Raw genomic sequence first — 14,152 nt, 5'->3', positions numbered from 1 at the left:
GTGATGAATAATTGTGGTGCTGCAGGAGGGAGAGTGTCTCCTTAGTGATTGTTTATATGAGTGTAAGAGAGCTCTGCCCTCTAGTTTGTCATTGGGGTGGGACACCTAATGAGGGTGCTAGGGCCAATCGCTTAACCCTTTCAGTCATTGTGGAATTTCTTCACCCAACACCTCCCACTGACACATTACAGGTGAGTCCACCATGGAACCAGGCCTCCTCACCCATTGCACGGATTCACTATTCACATGTTTGTGGTTACTTTAACTTTTATGAAGGATGAAAAAGTGTGTGTATTTGTTTGTCTGTTTAGCTAGAGGATGATAAGATGGCATGTCCAATACAATTCAATTCAGTTTGCGCAACATCACTATAAGTGCGTCCCTGCAAACAGTAGGAAGGGACTCCATCTCCATGGATGCATATTACTGACCTAGTAATTGGGCAATGAACAGCTCTTTATGAGCAGCTCAAAAACACCTGGTAGAGACCATCTATACCAGGTGCTTTGCTTTTTCACAATTTAGTCAGAGAGAGGCAGATCTAATATATGCGGATGTAATGAGGGTGTTTATCCAGTCCCAATTCTTCAACAAAAAACTTGGTAAATGGGAACCCCCCCCCATCCCTGGTAGTCCTCCACTTCTACTCTCTTCAGGTTAATGGTTTGAGCATAAAGCTATCATTAATAATAGTAAAAATGTTATTGATGACACTTGGGTAAAATTGCCCTTTCAGAGAAATCACTAGATTTCTGTCAGCATTATTTCTAGTTATTATGCCATTAAACTACCCAGCCTGTCCCTTACAGCATGTATTCTTTCTGTATTTCCCTATAGCCCAGGCACCATATTCTTTCCAATGTTTCTGCATGTTTTTCTCTGTTTAAAGGTAGGGATTCCTTTAGTGCGCACCTGTGAATCATCTAGTTTCCAGGTCCAGGTACAGCTTTCTGCGTCATGTTGACCTGAAGCCATGAACAGCATTAATACACAACTCTAGGATAATTATTTTGAACACATCCGATTTTATTCTTGTATCTTCCACCATCCCCTTGGTCTTAAGAAAATTATGGACTATTTATTCCCACAACTTTGTTCCTGATGGGAGTAGGTGCGCAACAGTACCAGCAGCTGCAATTTCCACAAAGGCTTTTGAGGTCCTATCCTACTGCAAAGTTTTTTTTTGCATTCGAGAAAAAAACTCCCAAAGTAGGTATTTTTTGATGAAAACAAAAAATATACACAATGACTGCGACACACAAGGAGGTATATTGTGGTCGGCTTGTGCCATTGATGTTTTTGCTCTGCTGAGGACTGCCATGCATTGTGTTGCACGATACTCCTGGGCAGGGAAATCTAGTGGCATTTGCTCTCTCCTAAATAGGGCAGAGTGGCAATCACCATAATGTTGCAGCCCTGTGGTAATTGGGCTTTCAGGTCAAGTTTTCTTGGGCTGATCACTGTGAGGGTACATCATTTAAAACCCTGTGCTCTAGCCACTCCAAATGAAGTGATTGACCATCTTTTTTCAGTGTTGGGAGACCCACTGATTTACTGTAGGGCTCTTCTTCTGCTAAACTGTAAAATGTGGGTTGCCATGAATTACCAAAGGAGCCAGTAGCTGGTTTGCCATCACGTTCTGGAACTACAAGGTCTGAAAACACACTGAGGGCCTGATTTAGAACTCAGCGGATGGGTTACTCCATCACAACAGTGATGGATAGTTGGTCCGCCAAAATCTAAATTCCATAGAATTTAATGGGATTTGGATTTCGGTGGACAGGATATCTGTCACCATTGTGACGGAGAACCTGTCTGCCGAATCCTGAATCAGGTCCTTTGTCTCTTTTATGTTTAACCCAGGGATTTTGGCCACAGCAGGCACAGCCCCCCTGGGAAACAAATGAGATGTAGGAGTTACAAGGAGCAACAGGAGAAGAATTACCAACTCCACCAACTCTTAACTTCTACTCAAGGCATTCTCAAGGTTCAACCTGTAATCATTATTCATTGTGTATTCCTGGCACTAACAAAACCGGCATAGTTTTTTTACAAATATATTTTTACTTGTCATTGGCAACATAGCATATACAAATGACATACAACAATTCTGTGAGTCAATCCATGTCTATTACTGTAACAAATAACAAACCATAACTCCTCCACCTCCCTCTTCCCCTGAGAAACCCACATTAGTCCATAGAGGTTTACTGATGGGAAAGAGTGCCAGGTGATAAATGGCGAGTGCGCCACATAAAAACACATTTGTTGCTGTCAAGACCACCCCAACTCTACGGCCCATCGTCCTCCAGCACCTCTAGAGAATAATATTCTATCAATTTATTCCATATTTTGAGAAATTTTTGCGAACAACCTCTACTGACGTAGATGGCCTTTTTAGCTGCCATATACATGTTGATACCTTATTTCCATTCCTGTAATGGGGGCACTTTTCTGACCCCCAGTTGTGAGCCACATCTCTCTTAGCTACCATGGGGTCAAGACTACAAAACAGAAGTTGGGCCCGTGGGAGGATCAATGTCATTAGGGTTTCCCAGGAGAGAAACCTAGGGTCTAATGGAAGGTGTATCAAGAGCATGTCACTTAGTTCCCCAGCGTTCGCACCCTAAGCCTGTATTTGGGGACAGCTCCAGATCCTGCGGGGCAAAGTCTGGGAAACCCTCACCTGAGAGCCCCTCTGCCTTCCACGCATGTCGCACCTGTGCATATTTTAAAAATAGATTTCCTTTCATTCCATACTCTCTCTGGGGTGAGGAGAATGGCATAATATTGCCATTTTCAATCAAATCACCCACTTTGGAGATCCCTATTAAATCTAAGGCCTTAAATTCCTTCAGCTTTCACAATTCAGGAAACCAACACCTCTCCAATAATGGTGTTTCCCTCGTGGGTTTACCATTCTTCCAATGTATTTAGTAGCTCTATCCCAAGCTGCTATTGCTACCTGAGTGATTGGATGGAGAGGTTGGATCCCCAGGCCCCATACAGATAGTGTAGACAAGGTTTCAGTTCCCACTGTGATCGTTCCAGTTTAAATGTGGATTGATGAGGCCTCAGCAGTATCCAGGCCATAAAGTTGTTAAAAAACAAAGTAAAACATTGATTGAGAGACAAAGCCAGAAGGCTAAAAACAACAACAAATCTGTTTCCCTCACCCCACAGGTTATTCAAAAATATTAAATCCCCTACAAAACATTTTATGTCAGGGATATAACCAGTTAAACAATCTGGATTCAAGCCAGGTACATATTAATGTTAAAAACAAGCCACATGTTCTGACCAGTAATAAAGGGTGAGGGCTGACTGGTGTTCGCTTTAACGCCTATGAAAATATGTACTCATGATATTGCATCTCGCATTTGCAACTGTTTGTATAATGGCAATTCCAAACTTGCATTTACCTCACTTACATGTTAAATGATCAAGCAGTAATGGAGTTCAGAACATTTATGAGAATGGTTGTGGATTTAAGATATGGATTACATATTGTTCCAATCTTGTGGACTCCGACAAAACATACATTTGCAACCTATTTAGATACTAATCTCAGCAACTGTAACCGACGGTTATACATTTTTTTTAATTGGTTAAAACCTTTTTGAATGTATTTTATTAGTGAGACAATGTATGAAGAATTGTGTTGACTTCTGAAGGTTTTGATTACAACCAATAAACCTGAAGTAAACTGATCTGACCCTGTTCGTTTTGCACAGGATACAACATTCGGCCATGTCCTATCTACATTCCATAAGACTACGACAAAGCCATGTTGGTATTCTGTACATGCAGAATCTCTGGCAGAAGTATATATAGGGCATGGCTTTTTGGAAAGCACTGTCTGGGATGCACACAATTAATGTCCTTGAACCACATCCTGTGTTCAACAACCTTACTCACACCACTTGAGGAGCAGGGCTAGTGCCGAAGTCCTGCATGAAGTGTGTATATGATATGGCTTAACAAAGCCTATGCACAGTACCCTAATACACTGTACCTAGTAGGGATTGATTGAAGCCATATTCTTTGGGCACCACCAATTCACACAGTGTGATGCATGCCCTGCAAACAGTACTCTCAATGGAGGAACTACTAGGTATAACTTTCATCTTGGACCTTTGGACATGTGAAAGTAGGTCTAACTGTAGTACTCCTACAGAAAATACCTGCTGGGTATTTCTTGAAGTCAAGCCATGTAGGTGCGTCAAATAGTGCATGTTCTTTGATCATGACCCATATGCTGCACAGCACACGGTATCCTCAATGGAGGAACTATTAGGTATAATTTCCATCCTGGACCTTTGGACATGTGAGAGTAGGTCTAACTGTAGTACTCCTACAGAAAATACCTGCAGGGCATTTCTTGAAGTCAAGCCTATAGGTGCTTGAAATATGCCATGTTCTTTGACCATTACCAATATGCTGCACGCCTGACATAAGTGGCCATGCCCTGTATATTGTGTGGGCTGGGCATAGCCTGCACCATGACTTGTGTATGGTATTCCTAGCATCAATATTTGTTTCACTTGGCATGGAAAGCTATAGAGTGTACAATTTTCCTCCTTGGGGAATTTTGTCTGGCTGCAAAATGAACCCCACCAAATGTTTCTTTACAGTGGGTTTGGCAGACCCAAGATAGGTATTGGAAGAAAAATTTTCACGTTCTTGCTACTAATCAGATGAATAACTAAGAGTCATGTTCCTTGATCTGGGTGCTGCCAGTATATGCACACATTTTCTATGTAATTCTATGTGTGATGTTTCCTAAAATGCTAGACATTTTTACACCAAGACAAATAATTATTACATGAGGAGTCTCTTTCTACTTTCTGTCACATTTGATAGGGATTCATAAGTGCTCTATACACCACCAAGGACCCTTTACAGTAAATTCACTTGGGGAGCTTCCATATAAAGTTTGCCCTCGACCCACTTAACCAATCTGCAGTACACTTTCTAGGATATACAGTGAATGATAGCCATTTGCAGAGATTGTTGATAAGGGGACGGAGTTGTCAGACATGCAAAATACTTTTCCTCAATGGCTACAGTGCTTAGTTTGTGAAAGAAAGAGTGCCAGTGCCGTGCCCAAAGTTTTGCTCAGAAGCCAGCAGCTGGTGCTATTAAGTATCAGTTCACTGGATACCAAAGCTGTGGGATTTGAATCCATCCCAGGCCTCTTTAATTCACAGCAAGACACACCCTGCTCATTCATCTCACTCTTGCAGGTATCTGATTTAACCCTTGGTGGTAGTTTTTTCCATCTTTTTCTTTCCTGTCCATGTGGCTTTCCCTCCCTAGCTCTGGGGAAATGTATGAATAGGGAAATTAAGTGCTGGTACCCCTCACAGGCAACCACCAGCTTAAATTAAGTACTGATTGTCTATTAGATTGAACTACATCACTGTTCTTATATTACAGCTGTAATGATGATGGTACTGTAGTTAGGATTAGGTTTGCTGATCCATAGGAAAAACAAACATTAGCACAGTTTCACAATTCTACACAAACCTTCCCAAAATGTATTTTCCATCGAAGATGTTATGAATTATACTCTTTTTAACAAGTTGCTAGATTTGCTGATGATCTTCTTTCCAAGTAGAGAGCAACCTGGAGTAAAGAATTGGAAGAAGCTGGTGGCAGTTTTGAGGGTTGTCACATTTGAGCAAATGTTATCCTGAAAAATGTGATAAAGATGACCAAGTGATGTTGAGACTGGAAGGTAATACATATGTATGGAACCTATTCACAATTCAGTAGTAAACATGAGCCAGAAAACTTGGTGGAAGAAGTAGTAGGTGAATCTGGATTGTGTAATGATAAGGATGGCGCAGCTGGAAAAAGTTAAGATTGTCAAACAGCTCGGAAGAGTGTATGGGGGATCACTTATAGGACACCCTTCTGGTGAGTGTTTGCACATTGAGGAGGATTTTGGTTGTTTCAAAGTCAAGGGATGGAAGAAGTTATAGATGTTGAGAAGCTGGTTAAGAGGTGCCACAAAAGCCAAAGAAGGAGAAGAGCCTCATTTCACTATCAAGAAGGATGCTTAACTTTTCGAGTGGAAGGGTGGGAAGGATGGAATAGAAGGAGAGTTTGTAAATAGGGCAAAACACGGTTTAGAGAATGTAAACTATGGCATGCAAGTGCTTTTTTCAGTTGCCAGGTTTCAGTATTCAACATGTCATGACCATTCAGTAATGAATGGCTGAACTGCAATTAGTTTTGACGCTCTAAACTGTGCAAATAAGTGCATGGAGAAAACGTTTGTGTGTTGGACGAAGATATGGTTAATGAAATTAAAGACAGAAAATAATATTTCCTGTAGTGGTGTAATTGAGGACATAAGGGGAATAAGACCAAGATATTGGATCAATACCGCAGGTAAATGCATAAGTGAGATGCTAAATGAGTACAACCAATGGTCTGGTGGTGAAGCATGAGAAGATGCAGTAGGGGGTTATCACACAGATTTCAAGTTGCCCATTGTGGCCAGGTTTGTATAATGTACTACAGTGAATGGATACAGCACATGAAGTGGAGGTACTTTGTCCCGTCCTGTTGATAGAAAGGTAGTGTACACTGTACACCACTCCAAGTCCTCTCCTAGTGGGACCAGCTTTTATGTGCTGCCTACGTGCAATCCTTACAAACAGGGAACTGGAAAGGGAAGGTATAATGGATGGCCTAGAGCCTTTTAGGCTAATCTTTTAACTTGCCTTTGAGATAATAGAAGCTCTAAAATGCATGTTCTTTCCTTTTAGGAAATCCCAGGCACATAAAGATTTGCCTATGTTTGTCAAGAAAACATGCTTTTTCATTGACCAGCTCTAAAGTGATGGTCTTCTGATTGGGCAGTCCATCTCCCAGGAGATTCAGTGAATGTCGGGCTCTTTCTACTTGTGAGTCTTTCAAAGCAAACATTGGTGCTCTAGTGCATGCCTACTTCATCAATGATAGTTTCTTTAGCTAACCTCTCAGTCAGATGATCATATATTTTGACGTCTGTCTTAAATGTAATTTCAATTGAGGGTAAAACACACAGCTCTGCCTAGAGACAACAGTCTCCTGTTGTGAGGCAAGCAATTGAGTTTTAGTATGCTCATGAATAATGTTCATAGCATCCCTCAGGCATCATGCCACTCTGTCACCTATTGTGAAACTACCTCAGTCTTGCAAGAACACAACACTTTTATTCTGTACTGGCTTTATGTTGCAGATGTAACCAAGTTTTCTTTTCATCTGATTTATCCATGCATATTCTGAGGAAGTCTTACACCTCGGGGCTTCATTCAAACTGATGAACAATGTTAACAAGCTGACCCTTTCCTCAAGTTTGATTAAAGTCTGTTTTGAACAATGACTGTTTCTAACTGCCAAATCTACTTTCCATTGTTAGATGGTCCCACGAGATTTTATTTCAAAAGCTGGAAGCGAGTGTTAATGAATTCCATGTACATAAACCTCAGCATGCATATGAATCACAGCACATTTGGGGCAAGATGTAGCAAGGCTTTTGCGCCTCGCAAACGGCGAAAAACGCCATTTGCAAGGCGCAAAAGCCCCCACGCTATGTTTCGCAGTCGCAAATCAACTCGCAGTTACCATCCACTTGAAGTGGATGATAACTCATTTGCAAACGGGAAGGGGTCCCGATGGGACCCCTTCCCCTTTGTGAATGATCACAAAAATATTTTTTCAGAGCAGGTAGTGGTCCTATGGAACACTGCCTTCTCTGAAAAAAAACGAAACAAAAGGTTTCGGCATTTTTTTCCAAGTGCAGCTCGTTTTCCTTTGAGGAAAACGGGCTGCAGATAGAAAAAAAAAAACTGCTTTATTTAAAAGCAGTCACGGACATGGTGGTCTGCGACCTACCTCATTAATACTAATGAGGTGGGTCTTTGCGACCCCATTGTGAGTCGCAGAAGGTGTCTGAGACACCTTTCTGCATAGCAAATTGCGAGTTGCAATTTGCGAGTCGCTCGGACTCGCAAATTGCAAGTCACAATTTGCAACGTTCCTACATCTGGCCCTAAGTCTTTGAGCCCTTGCCCACTGTCACTTTTCAACTATGGATGATAGTAATTTGAGCTCATCCTGTAGTTTTCAGGTGGCATCAGCATTACGAACTGATAGGTATGCTAAGAGGACACTTGAGATGGAACAAGACCATCCAAGCGGTGAAATGTGTATGAACATTTGTAGCTGATCTTGAAGAGTGAGTTTAGTCATCCTCAGAAATCAGGAGGACTTACCACCTTATTCACCATTCTTCATATCTTAGAGATGCATTCATCAGAGACAGTCCAGAATCTACCATCAGGCCCCAGATTTAAACATCGAATCCTCTAGCTCTAGAAATACATGTTTACACTGTTCTCTAGTGGAAGTAAAGATAAAAGTTTGAAGGCTGGAAGCAAACAATTTAAAGGAAAAGGCCACAAAAGCTGCCCTCTCGTCTTTACACAGAAAATACATGTTTTAAATAGCAGAATTAACTGGACATTTCTTTGGCATAGAATAAACGTTGATTGCTGTGTGGTCAGTACTCTGCAGGTATTTATTGTGTTTTCTACATTCTTGGGGCACTAAGATATAACCTTACATGATTTGACTTGATGTATACCCCTATTCTCTGCGATCTGTTTTATAACTGTGTTCTAACAAGAATGTAGTTTGTAAATGGGTATTTATTTGAATGCTCTTGGTTTCCATGTATTATTCAAACGTATTTGACTTTAGGGCATCCCCTTCCATATAAACAATACACCTTGCTCTTCTGTATGAAGACGCCAATTAAAATCAAACAGACAATATAGTCCCAAAGTGTGAATGTCCTTAGACACCGTGCCACACTTCCTTTATGTGTTCTAATGACTTTGGTCACTAGAACCTAACCATCCCTAATGCACGTGTACAGTGTTCAGTCTCAAAAGGAAAAACCCGTAAATAAAAACTGTCCAAACATATTAGATGCTGTAGTCTACTCAATAGCATTAAAATAACACAGAGTGAAAGTTAAGAAAATACGCAATCCTACCGTTCGGTGTATAAAAGAGGGCCACAGAGATCAGAGCCCATGTTGGCATGTAGACCCTCTGACCTCCCCTCATCGCGCAGGGAGTTTGGCAGCCAGGTACCAAACTGTAATGCTTTTGGTGTCAGTGCATTTGCAGCTCATTGTGAGGCATTTATAACAGACAACTTGGGCCCAGTCCAAGTAGTTGCGTACATCATCCTGGAGAGGAGGGGCTCTGTAAATTAGACACCCCGAGCCAGGTGTGAGAACGGGGAAGAAATAACACGGAGCAGTTTCCTTTTATTGCGTTCCCACTGCTTTGTAGGAAAGCACTACAGTGTCAAATAATTTTTGCTTTGTCTGCACTGATATGATACACTAAAGAATAGTACGCAGTTTAACGCACTTTATTAAAAGTCCGTGTTCGGCACTGCTCATAGAAGATCAGCATTAAGGCTTTTCGCCAGAGTGTTTATCATTAGGAGAAAACGGGAAGTTCGATTTCGAAAATACTGGTCTATAGTTTTGCATTATGTGTTTTTCTGACATTTTTGTCATCAAGCACGATACCAATATACATCAAGTCTCTGCCAGGCCTTCAAGAATAAGAAGGGTTTGAGTCTTCCTGTAGCTAACCTTTCTTTAACAATGCATTGCTTTGAGTCAATCTTTCCTTAGAAGCGAGGTACTCGAATTTATCTTGCATTTTATCCAGCATGTAGGCGCAGGGAAAACTTCTTCTCTTCTCCAAACTCTGTCTGAAGCTGGCGTGTGTAAATTAAAAACGTCAACTGCGCAAAGTGACAAATGTTGGCAAAATTCTTCCCTAGCAAAAATAGGTGAAGATTCACAATTCCCTACGACAGTTTCAGCAGATTAATAAAGCGTATATACTTAAAAAAGTAAATTCTAAAATGACATTTTTTAAAACGCTCTGTAAATGTAAAAGAGCTTGAGATCGGAGGCTGAAAGGCAACTTGGTGTAATTAGCTTGGTTTATGAGAGTAGAGCAAGGTTAGCAACCAAAATCTGGTACAAATGATTGGTGGCCTTAAATGAAACACTGGCATGCTCCAACAAAAGGAGAACATGCATGAGGAGCAAAAAAAGACAAAGTGAAATGCTAGAGTGCAGTATATAATTAATCTTTGAGAAGTAAAACTAAAAGTTGATATACTTCAGCTTTTCTATTCAAATTCAGATTTTCAGATATTTTTAATTTGTGAGTTGATTATAATATTTTGTAATTTGTGGATTTTTTAATATATGTATTTCTATGCAATGTTTTGAGGTTCAAATCATAGAAATTTCTCAGGGTGGAGTTCCCGGCTTTCAATACTGGTTCAGTTGGGGTCCACAAAAGTCAAAAGTTAAGAACGACGGCCTTATCCAGATGCAGGGAATTGTTTTCCACAATGTCACTCCAGGAATGCCAGTCCAACAGTTACACCGGAGAAATGCTTTGTCAGTAATGTTATTGAACAGTGGTCTCCAAACTTTTTAATGCCGCGCCCCCCAGTTGAAAAATAAAAATTACTAGCCCCCCCCTCAGAATTTTTCACAATTATTTTATAAAGATGGCAATGTTTAAATATGTCTAGACCTATTTAAACATAGCAGTTAGGTACTGTTACCTTTTTAAAAATACATGGAGAGAGTTTGAGTTGCAGTTACTTCAGTTAACTATAGCTGGTGAATTTCATTGTTTTTTAGTTTAATATGTTACATTAAAACTTTATTTTTCACCTAACTGTAACATCACTTTAACTTTTGTTTTTTTCACAGATGACATTAGGGAAACAGAACAACAGGATGCTCCTGCCCAGAGCGAGCAGCAGAAAAGGCTGCTGTAGGAGGTGGCTTTCTTCTAGCATGGTTACCCCCCCTTTTTGGCCTGTTTGTCAGTGTATTATTACTGTCTCACTGGCATCCTGATAGTTAGGGCCCCAGTGCTCATAGTTTGTGGCCGATATGTCAGTGTGTTTTACTGTGTTTTCAGTATGCTTGACTGTGTCACTGGAGTTCTGCTAACCAGAACTCCAGTGCTTACACTCTCTCTGTTTCCAAATTTGGCACTATAGTTTAGTGACTCCATATTCCAATCCTGATTGCCACACTGGACCCCCCTTATAAGTCCCTAGTATATGGTTCCTAGGTACCCAGGGCATTGGGGTTCCAGGGTATACCTACGGGCTGCAAAATTTCTTTTGCCACCCATTAGGAGCTCATCCAAACATTCCTTCAGGACTGCCACTGCAGCCTGAGTGAAATAGTGCACACACTATTTTACAGCCATTTGCACTGCACCAGGTAACTTATAAATCAACTTTATGTCTAACCTTCAGTTACTGAAGGCTAGGTGCAAAGTTACAGTGTGTGAGGGCACCCTTGCACTAGCACAGGGGCCCCCACGTTGTCCGGGACCAATTTCCCAGACTTCATGAGTGCGGGGACACCGTTATAAGTGTGCACTAGCAATATGTAGCTTCACAATGGTAACCCAGAATATGGCCGTGTGAGGTGTCTAAGATTGAGAAATTGCACCCCCAATCCAATTCCGATATTGGGGGGGTAATTCCATGCACCCTGGGGGCTTCACCATGGACCTCCAGTACTGCCAAACCAGCTCTTTGAGGTTTCCACTGCAGCCCTAGCTGCTACCACCTCAGAGACAGGTTTCTGCCCTCTTGGGAATTGAGCATCTCAATACCAGGAAGGCAGAACAATGCATTTTCTTTAGGAGAGGGGTGTTACACCCTCTCCCATTGGAAATAGATGTTAAAGGTTTGGAAGGGGTATCCTCCCAGAGCCCCTGGAAATGCTTTGAAGGGCACTAATAGTGCCCTTCTTGCATAATCCAGTCTACACCGGTTCAGGTACCCCCAGTCCCTGCTATGGTACAAAACTGGACAAAGAAAAGGGGAGTGACCTCCAGAGTGTCCCAGACATTAGCCATCTTGGATTGGTAGGTGTGGGGACCCTCTCGGAGCATCTGACTGGCCAGTGCCAGCGGGTGACATCAGAGAGGGGTGCTGGGATTGTAAGAAAAAATCCTTTATCATGACTCCTAATGTGTTCTGAGGAAGCTTGCTGTACTTTACTCCTGTTTTCCTGGGGTGGGGTATTTTACTTACCTTTGTTTTTTTCCTACAATCCCAGCACCCCTGTACACACTGCACTTCCCTAGGGGGGAAACCGACATTCACATTCCACTCTTTTAGTATATTGTTTGTGTTGCCCCTAGGCCCATTGCAACCTATTGTGGTTTTCAGTGTTTGCACTATTTTATGACTGTTTACTTAGCTGATTTTGGTTACTAGTGTATATATTGTGTATAATACTTATCTCCAGAGGAAGTATAGCCTTTAAGATATTTTTTGTCATGTGTCACTAAAATAAAGTACCTTTATTTTTGGTAACACTGAGTATTGTCTTGTCTTGTGAATAAGTACTGTGTGAATATAGTGGTATTGCAAGAGCTTTGCATGTCTCCTAGTTCAGCCATGGCTGCTCTGCTACAGCTACCCCTAGACAGCCTAAGCTGCTAGACACTGCCTACATTTCACTAAGGTGGATCACTGGACCTGGTATAAGGTATAAGTACCTCTGGTACCCAATACAAACCAGGCTAGCTTCTCACAGCTGCTCCCTCTGGGCAGGAGCAATGCAGCTCCTACACCATGCAAGGAACTAGCTGGGGTCATGGTGTCCCTGGAGCTCCCACCACCCCCAATGTGTGCATGGTGGATGCCTTGGGTGGGCACTGGTGCACCCACTTTTAAATGAAGTGAGTCCTGGGGTAGGGGATCCACGGGGCCATAATAGGCTTGAGAAGCTGGATCCCGTCCCAGATAGAAAAAAATACGGCACTGAAGGATGGGCTCCCCAGGGTCTAATGAGGCTCAAGGAGTTGGGGCCATGCAGCACCCTCCCCTTTAAAAAAAAATAGATGGCCTCAGGGGATGGGTCCCTGGGGCCCAAGAAGGCTTGGGGAGGACGGCCTTGTGGCCCCCTCCCTTTTTAAAAAAACTCACAGTCCAGGGGAAAGGGTCCTGGGGGCCTAATAAGGCTCGAGGAGCGTGGCCACGTGGCCTTCACCCTCTTTTATTTACAATTCAGCCCTGGGGGATAGGATCACTGGGGCCTGATTAGGCTCAGGGAAGGGGGCAATGCATCCCCCTTCCTTTATTAGTTACATAGATCTGGGGTTGGGGTCCCCAGGTCCTAATACAACTCAGGGAGGGGAGATGCACACCCTTCCCCTTTTTTAATCACATTTTTCCCCAGTGAATGGGGTTACTGGGGCCCAAAAAGGCTCAGGAAGAGGGGCTGCATGCCCCCTTTTTATTTGTCTTTGGCCCCTGGGAATGTGGTACCTGAGGCCTGATAAGGCTCAGGGAGGGTGAACATGCAGCCCCTCCCCTTTTTTAACAAAAAAAGTCCCTAGGGTATGGGGTTCCCAGGGCCTGTGTAGGCTTGGGGAGTGCGGGGGGGCACATGGCCACCTTCCCCTTTTTAATTGGTTTGCCCACGGGGATGGGATTGGTGATGTAATATGTGAGGTCATAAGCACTGCATGGCTGGGGCATAAGTTATTGTTAACTCAGGTAACTATAATTGCTAAATTTCTATTGCTTTATTTGTGGAAAATCTTAACTTAATTATAACGTCCTTGTAACCTTTGTTTTTTTCAATGAATTGTTAAAGTTTTTCTAATTCTATTTTCTAACTATAAAGTCCCTGTAACAGTTGATTTTTTATTGAACTTCACCATTTTTCAAAAATATAAATCATACTACAATTACACCTATAAGTTCAATTTAGTAATATACAATTTTACAAGTTTATACAGCCATTTTATTCACACATTTATTCTTATCATACAATAACAATACAGGTAACAATTAATACATAAAAGCCAAATAACTAATGTAGTCTTTCTATAAATGCAATGTACCAAGTTTTTCTCTTTTTTTAATTCAATTTATGAATCTGCGGATTTGCCACGAATTCGAGAACGGAGCTTGTTCGACTACTCTGTTGACCTATATGATTTATGACCCTACATGATTTATGTTTTTGTGCAACTGTGGGGCATATTTATACTCTGTCTGCACC

At 41.9% G+C, this 14,152-nt stretch overlaps 1 protein-coding gene across 1 annotated transcript in view; it reads right to left on the bottom strand.

The window, feature by feature from the left end:
• Positions 1–9,167, bottom strand: part of LOC138284406 (mucin-2-like) — a 1,072,535-nt gene extending 1,063,368 nt beyond the window's left edge. Inside the window, exon 1 of the mRNA XM_069223143.1 lies at positions 9,056–9,167. Coding sequence (XP_069079244.1) covers positions 9,056–9,128 — 73 coding nt within the window. The 5' untranslated portion in view covers positions 9,129–9,167. The remainder of the gene's footprint in view (positions 1–9,055) is intronic.
• Positions 9,168–14,152: the final 4,985 nt, after the last annotated feature.

This window comes from Pleurodeles waltl, chromosome 3_1, assembly GCF_031143425.1.
Source record: "Pleurodeles waltl isolate 20211129_DDA chromosome 3_1, aPleWal1.hap1.20221129, whole genome shotgun sequence".
NCBI lineage: Eukaryota > Metazoa > Chordata > Amphibia > Caudata > Salamandridae > Pleurodeles > Pleurodeles waltl.
This window is presented reverse-complemented; position numbering and strand designations above follow the sequence as displayed.